This window comes from Acipenser ruthenus, chromosome 4 (assembly GCF_902713425.1).
Source record: "Acipenser ruthenus chromosome 4, fAciRut3.2 maternal haplotype, whole genome shotgun sequence".
In the NCBI taxonomy this organism is placed as follows: domain Eukaryota; kingdom Metazoa; phylum Chordata; class Actinopteri; order Acipenseriformes; family Acipenseridae; genus Acipenser; species Acipenser ruthenus.
In genome coordinates this window covers 49,112,719-49,129,115 of record NC_081192.1, presented here as the reverse complement: position 1 = coordinate 49,129,115, position 16,397 = coordinate 49,112,719, and the positions used below count along the sequence as shown (strand labels likewise).

The 16,397-nt window shown below is 38.1% G+C and overlaps 1 protein-coding gene across 2 annotated transcripts in view; it reads left to right on the top strand.

Moving 5' to 3' along the window:
- The first annotated feature begins 1,805 nt into the window (after window positions 1-1,805).
- The window catches only part of LOC117400171 (zinc finger protein 804A-like), a 205,295-nt gene continuing 190,703 nt past the window's right edge, over window positions 1,806-16,397 (top strand). The window contains exon 1 of one of the 2 annotated variants that reach the window (XM_059022488.1): window positions 1,806-2,587. In XM_059022488.1, the coding sequence (XP_058878471.1) occupies window positions 2,474-2,587 (114 nt within the window). In that variant the 5' untranslated portion in view covers window positions 1,806-2,473. The remainder of the gene's footprint in view (window positions 2,588-16,397) is intronic. The other variant, XM_059022486.1, reaches the window with a different exon arrangement.

Below are 16,397 nucleotides of genomic sequence, written 5' to 3'. Positions count from 1 at the left end.
ACTGTCAAATTCTGTAAGTAAATGTAAGTAAATATATGTATATTAAACATTATCCGGCATTATGAAACATTTGTTGTAAATAGTGTAAGTTACATATAAAAACTAAATTAAAAAATGTAATCATTAAAACACAGTTTGTGTTATGGTTGATAATTAAGTTACAATTGCATTGTTGTAATTGCCTTTCAATACAATTTCGTATGACGAGCAATCAAGTGCGATTAATCGATCAGTAGAAAATGTAAAGATTAAAACCCCTTATATATATGTATAAATTCCTTAAGGATATTATCTTCAAGTATTGCTCATCCTTGTTAGACAGCTTTTTGGGTCTTCCAGTCCTAGGTTTGTCAATTACAGATGATGTTTCTCTGTACTTGTTGATTATGCTTTGGATACCACACCTTGAAAATCAAGTGATGCAAGCTATTTCACTCAATGTTTTTCCTTCTTTATGCAAGTCAAGGTTGTTATAATAGTAGAAAACACTAGTGCAGGCTTTGAGTAAATTGGTGATGCTCATAATGCATCAGAGTACAAAAATGCAACATGTCTAAGACTTTTGATCATCAGTGTATACTGTATATATAGACTTCTGAACAGAAAAAGAATGGCAATTTAGATCACCATTAAAAGACACTCTAAAGGGATAATACCTTCATATTTTATTGTTAAATAATAGGAACATTAACAGTTGGAGGGCCAGGAATTTTGGAATTACTGGCAAGTTGATCTAATATTAACTGAGAGACTAATTTAAAAAAAAAAAAAAGAAAATATTGTATATTTCACACATAAACCTATCCCACACTGATATGAAATAACAATACCTTAAAATACTTATTTGAATAAAAACAAAATGGGTCGTGTTTTTGGCTTCTTAATGTCTGCACTTTTCTACACTTTAATCATCAAACTGGAGGCTTGAGGTAATGCTACACATGTTCATGGATTTCAGCACTATGGACAGAGCACAACCACACAGGGTTACTAACTCACAGCAGTGTGCAGGCCCACCCAAGAGTTTAGCACCATGGACAGAACCCAACTTGACAAATTAGTGATGGCAGCCTAGTAATACATACATCCAATAGACAAAAAGTTAGAGGCAGCCCATAATGTGAATTTCATATATGTAAACATCATTTAGACATATTAATATATTGTTATGCTGTCAGTAAATGAATAATTTGGTATTTGTTCTTTATTGTTCATTACTGAAAAAGTCAATCAATCACTTCTTTACTTTATAACAAATATAATATAATAATATCTTTATTTTTATATTGCTCCTTTCATAGTGGACCACCACCACAAAGCGCTTTACAGAGGTAGACTGTGAACTGTGAAAATAATAATAATAATAATTATTCATTGGCACTCAAATCGTTTATATATAGTATATAGTAGCATCTGCTGAGCAGCAGCGAGGTCAGGTAAAACAGCAGCGCTTTTTTTTTTTTTTTTTTTTATAAATTATTATTATTTTTAGCTACTTTTAGTTCCAGCGCGGGACATAAGCCTGCTCTAGTGGTTCTCTTTACAGCGAATGAGCTAATTCTGTTAAACGCACGATTCCGAGGAGAATGGCAGTGAGATGATAAAGTGATTGTTTTCTATATCCTACATTTTATTCCCTATTTTGGAACGGGATTGATAGCTCTCACAAGCCAACTGGGGAGATAAGAGAGAGAGAGAGAGAGAGAGAGAGAGAGAGAGAGAGAGAGAGAGAGAGAGAGAGAGAGAGAGAGAGAGAGAGAGAGAGAGCACGACTATACACTATCTAAAAATCCAACATGAGAAGTATGGATTGTAATCCATGCCAAAGCGAAGGAACCATGCCTAAAACCAAGTCGTAATTTAATTTGTCCAAGTATAGTCCGTTTGTGATCTTTGCCAGTAGGTGCCTCTGGGGCAGTTAGTTGTGCCTACAAAACAGTTACCATTGTTGCACCTACTTGGCAATCCAGGACATTTAATATATTTCATTAAATATCTTAATATATTGCCACCACAGCCGAGTCCGTGGTGCATGCAGGGTGATAGACAGTTGAGTGTAAGAAGTGAATTATAAAGTCAAGTGCCACTGTCTGCACGGTTATTTAATTTTTTGCCTATTCCCTGACTGCGCGCAGTGCTGCTGAGATTCGATTGCGCGAGCGTCAGTAGTGTATGGATGCTAAGAAAGTGGTTTCTGGAGGAAAAATACAGGATTAGCATATTCATTTGTAACATGATGGACAGTATTCTGGCAGATGCAGAGCTTTGCAAGGACCGTATTGTTGAACGGTGTTAGTGGACAAGCAGACTCAGTAGCGGTCTTCGGTGAAATATAAAGGAGTAAAAAGCCAGGTGTTCTCTATGAGGAGGATTCATGCTCGCTCTGCTGTGTACAGCTGCTGCTGATTCCCCCCTGGCTGGTGAGTAACCCTTGTTCTCGCCGAATCTCTACATATGGGAGACACTGGACCGTATGGCGTGCTATTACCTTGTCATCAGCTCCACGCATCTCAGCAATGGGCATTTCCGAAGCATTAAGGGAGTTTTCAGGGGGCCCCTCTGCAAGACTACCGGCAGTGAATTACCGGTAATGTAATTCTTCTTTTACCGCTTTCCCCACGTTTACTGCATGGACACACTATCCTTTTCCTCTGCAGAGCGAAACACTGTAATGTTGTTCTGAAAGTTATTTCATATGTATTCTGCATTAGGGTATTTCTTTTAGTGTTACAGTGATTTAGAAGTATTGTTCTATAAATAATGTAAATCAAAGAAAATAGTACTGCACAGTACGTTGTATAAAAGTTACAAGCAGTTACACTTGACTGTCACAACAATGAACGTGGCAGCACCGCATTTTCAAACATTTTTTGGACCATTTCTGAATGAAAGTACAGTACGTTTTGCCATTAGTACCCTGCATTCCACTCTTTCTATTAAGAATATAAGAATATATCTCTGAAGATTTTGAAAAAAGAACGAGAATAAAGTACAGACTTGATAGATTGTTATTTTCTGTAAAAAACAACACGGGTCGAATTCTAAAGTCTGGCCCCAGTTATTGTTTCTGCATGTAAGAATTTTCTATAGGCTACATTTATTGACAGCCGAAACATCTCCTTTTGAAACTTGAACAGAATAATACCTAGTTTAATAACAGAAATGTTGAGTTACCGGTATGGTATGAACTTAAATATATTTACTTTGTAGGTCTCTCATTGTAGATTTGGCATTTTTGCAGTTAATCACGAAACACGTTTTCTCTCAGAAGAGGTTATTGCTTTCAAAAATACAGTGCCAGTACAGTATGTGTAGAATAGCCGCTGACAGTACAAACCAATTAAATGTGAACAAATTAAAAACGTTAGGGACAGTCATAGAAATATAGGTTACCAAAAATATGTCTTTTTTTATCAGTTGCACAGTGCCCTTTCCATATGTCACAGTTTGCTATTCTTACAAAAAAAAAATTAAGGCCATTAAAGGAGGTGCTGACATTAACATTTCAACAGGACAAAATAATTAAGCACATGGGTTTGTATTTGATTAGTCTGATCATTTGCAGTACCATCAAACTCTAAATGTCTTTATTAAGCTGGTAAGCATTGTCAACAGCATGTCTCTAAGGTGCATAGTCTGGACTTTATTATTAATATCCATGGCTGCATGATTCCACATTTGAAATGCTGTCTATTCATTGAATATGAAATGCAATAAGAATTTGTGTGTGTGCTTTCACCATTGGTAACACTGGTGAATGTTTAAACACCTTTATGGAATTTCATGGCTAAATAAGCAAGACTGATACAAATTGGGCACCTTTGTAATGTTAATTGAACATAATTATTTGAAATTAAATTTGTATGGCATTTTATTGATAACATTGTATTAAATGGTCTTTGCTTGAGTTTATGGTGGATTTTGCTTTCAGACATTTGTAGCTCTCCCAAATTGTAAGCTGTTTTTTATACTGCACATCAGAATGAACTTAGAAGGGTGCATAAATCCGAATCCACAAAGAAGTTATACACTGGCATTGTTCATTCTGTATGTAGCTTTGGCTGTGGTATAAAAGTAACCAGAAAATGTTTTCAAAGATTACCACTAACCGTATTTCCCATGGAACAAAACATTGCAGAAAGAGTAGACTTCCTCAAGAAGCATCTGTAACCTCATGTCTCCAACCTCTTGACCTCTGTGTGTATAGAACTCTTTAACATCTCACAAATTCCAGTAATTATAAATAATTTACTATCATGTTCAATTTGCAGAATTGATCGGCAGTTTGTGCTGGGAATTTGACAGGAGTGGTTATAGCATGTTGCTTCTTCCCGAATAGCATGCAATAGACTGCAGGGCTAAAACTAGGCTGCAAAAATTAAATGTAATTGCAGAAGCACAATAAAGGTACTTCATATGGATTTTTTATTTTGTTTTAGATATTTACTATTTACTGTATATATATGTATATATGTGTGTGTGTGTGTATGTGTGTGCGTATGTGTGTGTGTGTGTGCGTGTGTGCATATGTGTGTGTGTGTGTGCGTGCGTGCGTGTGTGTGTGTGTGTGTGTGTGTGTTTCAATATTGGCATTTTCATACTGTATAACAGCATGATGTTTCAGGGAAAAGGACTTGACAATCACATAAGAGAACATAACCTGTCTCCCCCCCCCCAAGACGTCGTTACCCACCAGCAGAGGGCTCTTACCACCAACGAGTTGGCTTTGGGTGGAACCTCACATAGCAAATATAAATAACTATCTGGTTTTGGCAGTTGTATCATCAACTGTATTTGATAGCTGAAAAACCTTTGGCACATGACTCTTTGTCATTTGAATCCAGCATGCTGAGTTCTGATAGTTGCCTTTAACTGATAAAGATTCTGTGTTCTTACTAATACTATTGTAAAAGGGGCACAGAAATCAATTTATTCCTTTCTTCCAGCAGGCAGGTTCTTATGAGTTTTGAAAAAATATATAAATAGATCATTCAGTCTGATACATGTTTTCTTAACAAGTTTAATCTTTTACTGATTCTCAAAACAGCATAAGCCTTTGGTACCAGATAAGAAAATATAAAATGTATTTTTGATGTAGCTGGAATCTGGATTCATTTGATTGATTTAAGGATAACTATGTGACATGTATTTTATTTATCACAGTAAGCAGGTTCAATAATACTGTGAGATCTGAAAAGCAAGTTTATACAAATAAGCTACTTTATGGCTGGTGTGGAAACACACACAGTGCTCTTAATACATTAAAAAGTTAAATCACATATCCTTTTTGATTACATTGCAATGAAATATTGGCCACATATTGGTCCCTTTGAAACTGGTTGTCAGACTTTATTGCTAAACATAAAAAATGTGGTCAATAAATGCCTTGAAACATTTCACAGCTTATTTCTAAAATTACTGTCAACTGGGAAAGGAAAATGCACTTTTCCTCAAAAACTTGAATACTGAGATAAAGTACAGAGGGACTGTATTGTGCTCAGATTTATTTATGTCATAGTGCTAATAAATATTGTATTAGTGCAAGCTGCATCCATTAGTAACCAGTATTTAAACAGTCAAGCAGTTTTCATTATCACTGTAGAATGTACCTGTTCATTTACCAGGTAATTGGCATGGTATAAAATATATTAGAAGCTTAGGCTGATATTCGGGGGGGAGGGATTATTGAATGATTGCTCTCTCTTTAGGATTATTGAATGCTTTCTCATTAGATCACTTCCTATATAAATCTCAGGTAAATTCACCTGGGTGTTGCCATCACAATCCCAGCTTAATGCAGACAGTCCCCTTGATGGGGGGGGGGGGGGGGGGGGGGGGGATGACGGGGGATGACACAAAGAGATACTTGACACCAAGAGATCTTTGTGTCAGCCTGGTCAGTTTAGTTAAAGGGTTGTTCTGATCAATACCAATACTATGTTCTATTAACAGTGCATTACCCATGAAGCTTTGCAGAGCAGCTTCATTATGTTCACGTCAATAGCCATGCATTACCTGTAATGATATTCACTTCACACAGACTTGAAGAGTATTAGATGTGGGTGTGCATATTTACTGATGCACATAGAGAAGGCAAGCAGGCTACATTGTGAAGTGTGAGGAGTGTCACCTTTTCCTTTATTAGGCTGACATCATCAGTCCTCCTGACATTCTAGCCTTACAACAAAGCACTGTTATTGAAGTACTCACATTTATATGTCACTTCTAAAGCTATGTAATTTGAACTGCCAGTATTTATTATTTGTTGAATACCAGAACTACCAGTGTACCAGTTATGTGTGTGTGTGGACAGATATTACTATCAATGTGCGGAAAACAATTGAGAAAATGTCCCCAAAAAGATAGTCACTCCTGAAAAAATGACGTTGTAGGGACGTCCTCACTTTTTAAAACAAGTTTTTAAGACCTAAATATGCCTTTAAAAAAAATGTGCCAAAATATTTAGTTTGTTGTCGACTTTCACTCCATGTGGAGTTTTGTCTGACTGGAGTTAGAAATAGAAAATACAAATATAGTGAGAGTCAATGAGAAGTCCCCACAAATATAGGAATGCAAACGTGTGTTTGTGTGTGTGTGTGTGTGTGTGTGTTTGTGACAGGTTGACTGGGCGGTGACGTCACGGCAGAAACAGGAACACAAACGACAGAGAGAGGTGGAGTTTGGTGGAGCTGAGCGAATGCTTTCGCTCAGCATTTAATGAATAAACAGACAGAAAATAAACGGTTGTAACAAAAACACCGGACACGGCACTTTAGGCCAAAATAAAACAGATAAACAAAACAGACTATACAGACAAACGGACACGGACAGACACACAAACACGGTGAGTGAAACCACTATCAATTTACTTTACTTTATTTTATTTTACTCTTCTCCACACCCGTTTTCCACTCACCGAACACCCAACCCCCAGTGAGTGAAAACATGCAGCTTTTATGCAGTTGTACCGAGACTCGATTGCTAGTCAATCATTCAATTGGAATCTCGGTACAACTGCACGTGAATTAATTAAAGTGCAATTCCCCGTGCTCACATATTATTACTTTTTACTTGCACGTGATGTGATGTGCCATCCCCGTGCCTAAATACAAATATACAATTTACACACACGTGAAACACAGACCCGCTTATATTCCGTGTATCAATGCCTATACACCAACATTTACACACAACACGTAACATATAACATACACAGGGGGGCACTTTGCCACAGTGTTGTATTGCTTTTAGGACTAGACAATGCATTTCTAGTATTTATTGGATCATAAGACTAAACTGTTTCTCTTTTTTTTACCTTAAGGGTCCTCAACAGTTCTAGCATTCCTTTGTAAATGTTCTGAGAATACCACCAAAATAGAATGTTTTGTTAAAGGCCTATTGCTTTTTTGTCAGTCTGCATGTTCTACTTGCAAAGCTCATCTTGCGAGCTCTATGCTTCATCTGGGATCTTCAGTCACAATTAGGTCTCCAGACTGCTGGGCCTTGCTGGAATTGTCTTTAAGCATCTCCACTGGGACCATTTCCCAGCAGCCATAAACCGATGGTTATCATATGAAATTTAGAGTGCAACATACATACTCAATAATCTCCTACATTTAATGTGTTTCCCCTCTACTTCATTTACATTAAGCTGAAGGTTTAAAAAGTAAAAAAAAAAAAAAAAAAAAAAACTGTTCAGTTTATTACTAGTTTATTGAACATTATCAGGGAAACCTACAATAATAACGTGTCAGATGTTGTGTTTTATTCCAAACAGTCAAACTGCAGTCAGATTACTGCCTGTGCAGGTACAGTTTATTTGTATCTGAAATATCTTACAATAGCCAATAGGTTTCCTGTTAAGAAGAATTAAACAAATACCAGATATTACCTTGCTAGAAATATATTTTATACACTGCCTGGCCACTTTTTCAGGGCCTGTCTACCCAATTGCATCTGGCAAGGACTGCAAGGACAGTCGTGTTGGTAGGCTGCTGCAAGACATTGACCATCAGGGTGTACAGGAATGGCAGGGAAAGAGGCCACCAAGAGAGACATCTGTGGCTGCTGACATTTAGTGAAAGAGACAGTTAGAATTAAACATCCCTCGAGACCCCTCCCAGCCCCTTTTGGAGGATGTAAAATAAAATAACATTCTCTTTGTTTGAAAGTCAGCTATACAGTATTTTTAGATCACATATAGTGGACACTGATCACTGGACTATTCTACAGTCTGGAAGTTTAAGAATATTTAGTTATAGGTGATGTAGGTGGATACAACATGATAACACTATCTAGGTGATATCTTTTTTATAGTCACCAAGTTAAACTCAGTTTGGCTTCCTCCTTTTTCTTGAGAGCAGAATGTTTATTTTGATCCTCTGCTCTAAACCTCTCTTTGGAAACTATTTCTCATACTTTTCTAAATAAGTATCAAAACCACTTCAGGTTTATGTTTCTCATCTGCGATCTTGATATTAATGGTTATCAATAGTAGCACTTGTTATAGAACATTGATAGACAAAAACAGGCTTAATATAAAATCCAGCATAGCTTCTAGATTCCATGACTTGAAAACATGCTGTTCAGAGTTTTGTTCTTGATCTTCATGGTGACTTATTGAAAGACCATGAATCATCAAGAACATAAAACAAATTACAGTTTCAAAATATAAATGTTCCTTTTACGAGTACTCATTATTGTTATATATGCAAGTGAAATACAAAATACTACAAATTGGGTTAAGTGCAGGATTAAATACAGTAGAATAGGGAGCAGATAAGTGCATTAAAGGCAGAGTACTATATTGTCCAGAAGGGAAGAGTTGAGTTTTACAGGTGTTGTCTGAAGAGGTGTTTCTTGAGGAGGAGCCGGAAGGTGGTCAGGGACTGTGGGGCGAGGGTGGAGAAGGAGCAGGTTCTGGAGGCAGGGGAGCGTAGAGGAGGTACAGCCAGTCTTCTAGTGCAGGCAGAGTCGAGAGGTCGGGTGGGGGTGTAGGGAGAGATTGGTGCAGTCTGGTCAAGGCATCGGTAGGCGAGTACAAGAGTCTTGAACTGGATGCGACCGGTGATCGGGAGCCAGTGGAGTGAGCGGAGCAGTGGAGTAGCGTGGGAGTAGCACCAGGCAAGCAGCGGAGTTCTGGATGAGCTGGAGTGGATGGGTGGCAGATGCAGGGAGACCGGCCAGGAGGGAGTTGCAGTAGTTAGCTCTGGTCAGATTGTTATGTATCTAATATGTGAATAAATTGCCGTTTTCAAGTATTAAATTATGTTTTTTTTTTTAAAACATTGACCTTATTCATGTCTTAAAAAAATACATTTTGAATTCTAATAAGTTAATGAAATCATGACTGTTATGCCTCAGGGGACAAAAAAAAAACAACCCCAAAAAACAAACCTTTGAACTAGTGCCAACAAGAGAGACCATTATTATCAGCATTTGCTATCTCTAAATTATCTGTGCTTTTGAAATGATGTTGCATTTAGAATGGTCTTAAAAGTCTACTAGAGTACAACCTTTAAAGCCAACCCCTCTTACTGAGAGTATAACTAACTGATCATAGTAAGAAAATATCTTTGCCTTGGTCGACTATTGTAGTGTAGACTTGGCCATATTGTTCAGCTTGCTAATTGATGCTCATTGCATCTGCAGCTGATACTACATGCTCAACTACACTAAGATTACATTTTAATTATGCTTTCAAGAATAACCAAAAATAAAACCCAAGCAAACAAACCCTTTGATAACGATGATTGTTGTTTCTGGTAATTTGTTGGATACTGTCACTGAAATGATTTTCATTGTACCTTTTCATATCGATGACTTTTTTGCAAATTATAATTTGAATGTTATATTAGGGACCTTTTAGCTGGGAATGGGCTTTTCTGGACTGCAGAATTCCACCACAATCTCCTGAAGAAATCAGAGCAATGGTTATAGAGCCCTATTTGTGCTAAGGCCAAGATGATTTTTTAAAAAAATGAAGAAACAGCGTTTTAATGTATAAATGCTATGGCAGGAGGGATCTTCTTTCTGCATTGTACAGTCACCAATTTCTATTCTTATTGTGTTATCTTTGAAAGGACAAAAAAACGATAAAAAACTGAGATGCAACATCTTGTCCAGAATGGGGAGTAGCAGCTGTTTATATTCCCAGGGTTTCTCTGTAAGATTGGATGGAAGTTGCCTGCTCTACATGCGCCCACTTAAGTTTTAAATGCAGTCTTTTAGAATGGTCATCGTTATTGAAGAAACACATCCTGGGGGAAAAAAAAACAAACAAAAAACAATCAGACAATTGTGCAAGACCCATGTAGACAAATTCAAGAGCTTCACTGATTTATAAAGTGTGAAATGGATATAGACTTCTCAGGCATTGATTGTGGAGAAGCCTGCATTGCAGTTGTACCAGCCTATGAATGTAATATGGAACTTGGTATTGCCACCATCAATTAATGCAGTCCAATACCACATATAGAAATATATTATATTAATGCAACTTAGTTTAGATTACACTGGCTGAAATAATTAGCATTTAAAGATTTTCATGTTGTAAAGTAAAAAACGATGAGCTGGAATAAAAAAAAGTTAAATTATACAATTCTTATGGTTTGAAAATAAAAGAGAGTTGTTTTAATGGATTGCATTTGTAACATATTCTCACTCTACAGTTCTTTAAACATACAAGACTTTTCATCAACTTCTAGAGGGCCAGCACTTGAGCCTAATGCTTAATATTTTAAAATTGCCACTTCTATGTACTCAAAATGTACTTTGTACAGATTGATTTAGCTAAATATGCATACTACAGGCTAGAGGTACAAACTAATAGATGGGATATAACCATTAAACCTGGTCAAAACACTGCTACATTGTATTTTCAGGTCCACATACACAACTGGTGCCTCCTGAAACTTTTTCAAGTGTATCTGTGGTGATGATGGTTCTTACATTATATCTGTACTTTCTTGTGACAGAAATACAATGATTCTTGGTAGTAAATCTCCCTCCCGACCTGTGAGGGCGCTAAGCAGCGAGAACAGAGTTCCCTGGATGGGCCGGCCTGACAGTTCTTTCCCAGTCGGCCAGCTAGAAAGGGGGCGGAACTCTGTTTCATTAACACATTGACCTGGAAGGGAAGCGGCGTGGCAGTCGCAGATTGGAGGGGCGGCTGCACTCGTTTACCAAGGGGTCATGTGTGACGGAGAGACGCAATCTGTTCCTTTGCTTTGGTTTTGTTACTGAATCTGAAAAGACCTGTAGTCACTGTGCTGTTTTGGTATCATTGTGTGCACCACACTGAACATGGACCAGAGAAAGCAAAGGAGAGAGTTGTCTGAGGAGATCAGAAAGAAAATAATAGACAAGCATGGTAAAGGTAAAGGCTACAAGACCAGCTCCAAGCAGCTTGATGTTCTTGTGACAACAGTTGCAAATATTATTAAGAAGTTTAAGGTCCATGGAACTGTAGCCAACCTCCCTGGGCGCGGCCGCAAGAGGAAAATAGACCCCAGATTGAACAGAAGGATAGTGCGAATGGTAGAAAAAGAACCAAGGATAACTGCCAAAGAGATACAAGCTGAACTCCAAGGTGAAGGTACGTCAGTTTCTGATCGCACCATCCGTCGCTTTTTGAGAGAAAGTGGGCTCCATGGAAGAAGACCCAGGAGGACTCCACTTTTGACAGAAAAACATAAAAAAGCCAGACTGGAATTTGCTAAAATGCATATTGACAAGCCACAATCCTTCTGGGAGAATGTCCTTTGGACAGATGAGTCAAAACTGGAGCTTTTTGGCAAGTCACATCAGCTCTATGTTCACAGACAAAAAAATGAAGCTTTCAAAGAAAAGAACACCATACCTACAGTGAAACATGGCGGAGGCTCGGTTATGTTTTGGGGCTGCTTTGCTGCACCTGGCACAGGGTGCCTGGAATTTGTGCAGGGCACAATGAAATCTTCAAGACTATCAAGGCATTCTGGAGCGAAACGTACTGCCCAGTGTCAGAAAGCTCTGTCTAAGTCACAGGTCATGGGTCCTGCAACAGGATAATGACCCAAAACACACAGCTAAAAACACCCAAGAATGGATAAGAACAAAACATTGGACTATTCTGAAGTGGCCTTCTATGAGTCCTGATCTGAATCCTATCGAACATCTATGGAAAGAGCTGAAACTTGCAGTCTGGAGAAGGCACCCATCAAACCTGAGACAGCTGGAGCAGTTTGCTCAGGAAGAGTGGGCCAAACTACCTGTTAACAGGTGCAGAAGTCTCATTGAGAGCTACAGAAAACATTTGATTGCAGTGATTGCCTCTAAAGGTTGTGCAACAAAATATTAGGTTAGCGGTCCCATCATTTTTGTCCATGCCATTTTCATTTGTTTTATTATTTACAATATTATGTTGAATAAAAAATCAAAAGCAAAGTCTGATTTCTATTAAATATGGAATAAACAATGGTGGATGCCAAATACTTTTGTCAGTTTCAAGTTATTTCAGAGAAAATTGTGCATTCTTCGTTTTTTGTGGAGGGGTACCAACAAATTTGAGCACGTCTGTATATATTTATATATATATAAAGAGATAGTTAATCAATACTTTTTCATATTGGGAGACAAACTCTTCAGAAGACACCTTGCCTATAGACTTCAAGGAACAAAAGGGATGAAGAGGAAGCTGCCATCTGAGGATATCAAGGCAAGGTATCTGCTGTACTTTGAGACCAAGCCATTGAAGTTCAGGGGCTCTGAACCAAGAACAATTGTGTAAGATAGGAGGATGAGGCGATGGTTTCTAAAAATAATTTCTTTAAGACAGCTAAATGCCAATGAAGATGCCCTTCTATGATGTATTATGTAGTATAACTAATGTAATATGCCAAATGTAATCCTAAGTATATCAGAATTGCCCATGAAAAGGCAAAGTCTGTCTACAAGTTTCTATAGGAACTTTTTAAATAAACTGCTCACACCAAATTATCTATACAGCAAGGACAGTTTACGTGTTTTCAGGGTATTGGTGCAGCAAAAGTAAATCAGCCAAAAACACCATTTCATTTTCAATTTGCAGTTCCCAACATTCTCAGGTGAATTGTAGAAAAAAATGTCAATACCTGTGTGGAAGGGTGGGGGTATTCACTGACACGGGAGACAGAAGATTTTATTTGCAAACACCGCACAGGTGCCCAGATTTATTTATTTTACTTATTTATTTTTTTATTTAGTTTAGCACGCAGAGGGCGCTGTTGTCCATGGTCTGGATATTGCCGACAGTAAACCAGGACCACAGGGTTACCAACACAGGTATCCCAATCCATGCACCTTCAAGTGCTCAAAAATAATAATGAAAACAGAAGGCGAAAGAAAAAGGGAAAATAAAACACAGTAATAAAACTACAAACAAAAGTGCTGCTTATGCAGTGCCCCCACTGCCGCTAAGCCGGTCAGCACGGGTCTCCGTCCTACATTCAGCTGTGCCTATACGCTGGGGTTGGCCAGGGTTCCCCTTACCTCCCCTTTTTTTTTTTTTTGGTTCTTTATGAAAGGCTGCCCCCTCAGCCGGGCTCGCCTGCTCCTTGTTTCATGCTGGCCTCTTCTGCCAGCGACACTGTATTTCCCCCATCACGGCCACCCGAGCGCACAACCAAGCCAGTTCTTATGAGCCGAGCAGTCTCCCAAGGCCCGCCCCTCAGCCACTCAGAGAGAGGGAAAGCACACACACACTCTTCCCCACCTCTCCGTGTCATCGCCATGGCCGACAGGCGGATCCCACGAGACTGCTGCCCTCTACCTGCAGTAATACGAATGTGCCAGACAGTCAGTCCAGATCTCCCCTGTTACAACCTGTCATATCGGAAGAGAAATAATTCGCCAAAGTAAGGTAAAAATGTCCTTCTTCTTCTCCCAATGTTTTTTTTTTGCAGATTTTTGCAGACCTCAGGCACTTTTATCCACACATATGTATATTACAGGACATCTGAGTTTAATGACAATTAACTTGTTTAGTCAACATGGAAATATACACTTTATTTCTGTTTTAAAATGGAACATTTGCTTGCAAAAAATATATTTTTTATAATATAAATATAAAAAAGGCTGGCAAGCATGGGATTTGAAACTATAACCTTCAGTTTGTCAAATTAATGTATTTATTTATGTCTTATTTTTGCCAAATATATAGGCTATCCTCAGAAGTCATTCCTTTTTGTCCAGTGGGGACCACAAATAGCGTTACTCTCATCAACCAGTAACGAGAGGAACCGTACTTCCTTGTGCCAATAAGGACCACAATGAGCGTTACCTGACAGGAAACATACATTTTTCAGAGATCAAGATCAGACTCTCAGAATGATGAGATGACTCGAAAAAAAATCTCCAAAGAGCTCTCAAAAATGTTAAAATTATAATAAAGTCCTGAGAATTCTTAGCTGGCTGACTTCATCTTTCAAAATACTGCTTGTTTTCTCAACTAAATCGTGTAGAACTGATGACAGAAACACAACTTGGCTTGTGTTTTTCAGGCACAATAAAAGCGGATCGAACTTGCATTAAAAACACAATTTAAGTTAGAAGAACCAATTGGGGCAACCTTAGCCCCCATCGGTTTTACAGTTGTGCCTATTTGCTTTGTACTGGGCAAAGTTGCCACAATGGTTTCTTGAAACTTGGCTTGTGTTTTTGATATCTCCACTTTAAATGGCTGGTCACTTTTGATAACTTGTCATTTTTTCACATTTTCAATGTGTTTGTTTCAGATTGAAATTCACAGTAGCTGCTGCTGCAAAGTTAGAATAATGAGCGGACCAACTGCTCTCTGTATAGGACCAAGCTATGGGAATACTAAGGTATCGCCACAACTATCTCAATTGTTGACTGCCTCCTACAAAAGGGGCCAAGTTATACAAAATAATGGGGCTAACTTGCCCTCCTCCCCTTTTGTTCCCAGTAGTTCCTGTTGTTAAAAAAATGAGGGAGCTAATTTAGTCCCATTTTATTTCCCTACCCCTTTTGTAGATACCACATCTTAATTTTGCTTAAACCTTTATTCTAACTTGGATCTTTGTACATGAAATATTTTTTGTAACAAAACTGCTACCACTTGGGTTCGTTGCTCCTTTAAATATAGACTCAGGACACAGAAATTGAGGTTTTTAAAAGCGCTCTTGCGCAATCTTTTTTAATAATACACCTAGCTCTTTGCTTGAGCACTAAACTAAAACACCAAACAGGAGCCTAAACTATAAACAGGTCAGCTAAGCTGTTTACCTGTTGCCAAAGAAAACAAAACAAACACAAAGTTATACAGCACACTACATTTCTCTCTTGGTACGCCTGCACACACTCACACAGCAGCCCAGAACAGCCTGGCTGCTTTCCTTTTATACCCTGCACCTGGCTCTAATATACAATAATCACCAGGTGCAGGGGATAATCACAAATAAAACAATTAACAAATTAAATTAAACAATTAATCAAACTAAGGCTGTTCCTCTCTTGGAGATGTAGTCCCATTCCCCCAGGATTACACTATCTCACATTTTGTTCAGGTCTACTTATATACAAAGACAGTTGTTAGTACTGTAGGACTAGGTGTATTTAAGAAATTCAGGTCCACCTTGGGATGTTTGGTTTTGAGGAATTCATTGGGGTAGGATATGTATATAGGTTAGAGCCTTTGGGAATTTCAAGGCTCTGTTTGAACATAAAAAGGTTGGGAGGAGGTGCTGGAAAACTGTTGTGTGTACAACTGGAGCACATTGAATAATGTTAGTAAATGTAATGTTCTAAAAGCATGGTTAGGCACAGGCAAGCAGGCAAAGCACCGAGTAGGATAAAAAAAAAAAAAACTACCATAGAATCAACTGTGCCATCTATGGAACGTCATGTAACATATAGATTTAATACATTTTTTTAAATGAGTCACCCTGAAAAAAATTGATAAGGCGAGTCTCACTCACAATATCCCAAACCAGCTTTGCATTCATTTTCTCCACCATTTTTTTTCTCACCAGCTAAGAAGCTAGTCACTTCCTTTTTACATCACTTTCATTGGCTGATTTAGTCTATGGTGTAATGTTGCTTCTACAAAATCAAGTCCTTGATACAGTTGCTTGCAACAAAGTTGCCTGAAATGCGTATCTTGCACATCACTTTCTACAAAAAAGTATCCCTTACTACATTTTTCTAGCAACATTGGGACAGATGAAGAGATACAGAATAATTCCTTGCTTAATTGGTATCGTTGAATAGACAACCATGCTCTCTTTAAACATGCAGTATTCAAACGTTCCATTGAGAAACCCTTCTATTCTACTTATATTGTAGCAGTCTGGCAAAGTGGTTAACAGTGTGCAGGTGCAGGAATGCAGCGGTGATCAATAAACAGACAGACATTCCAA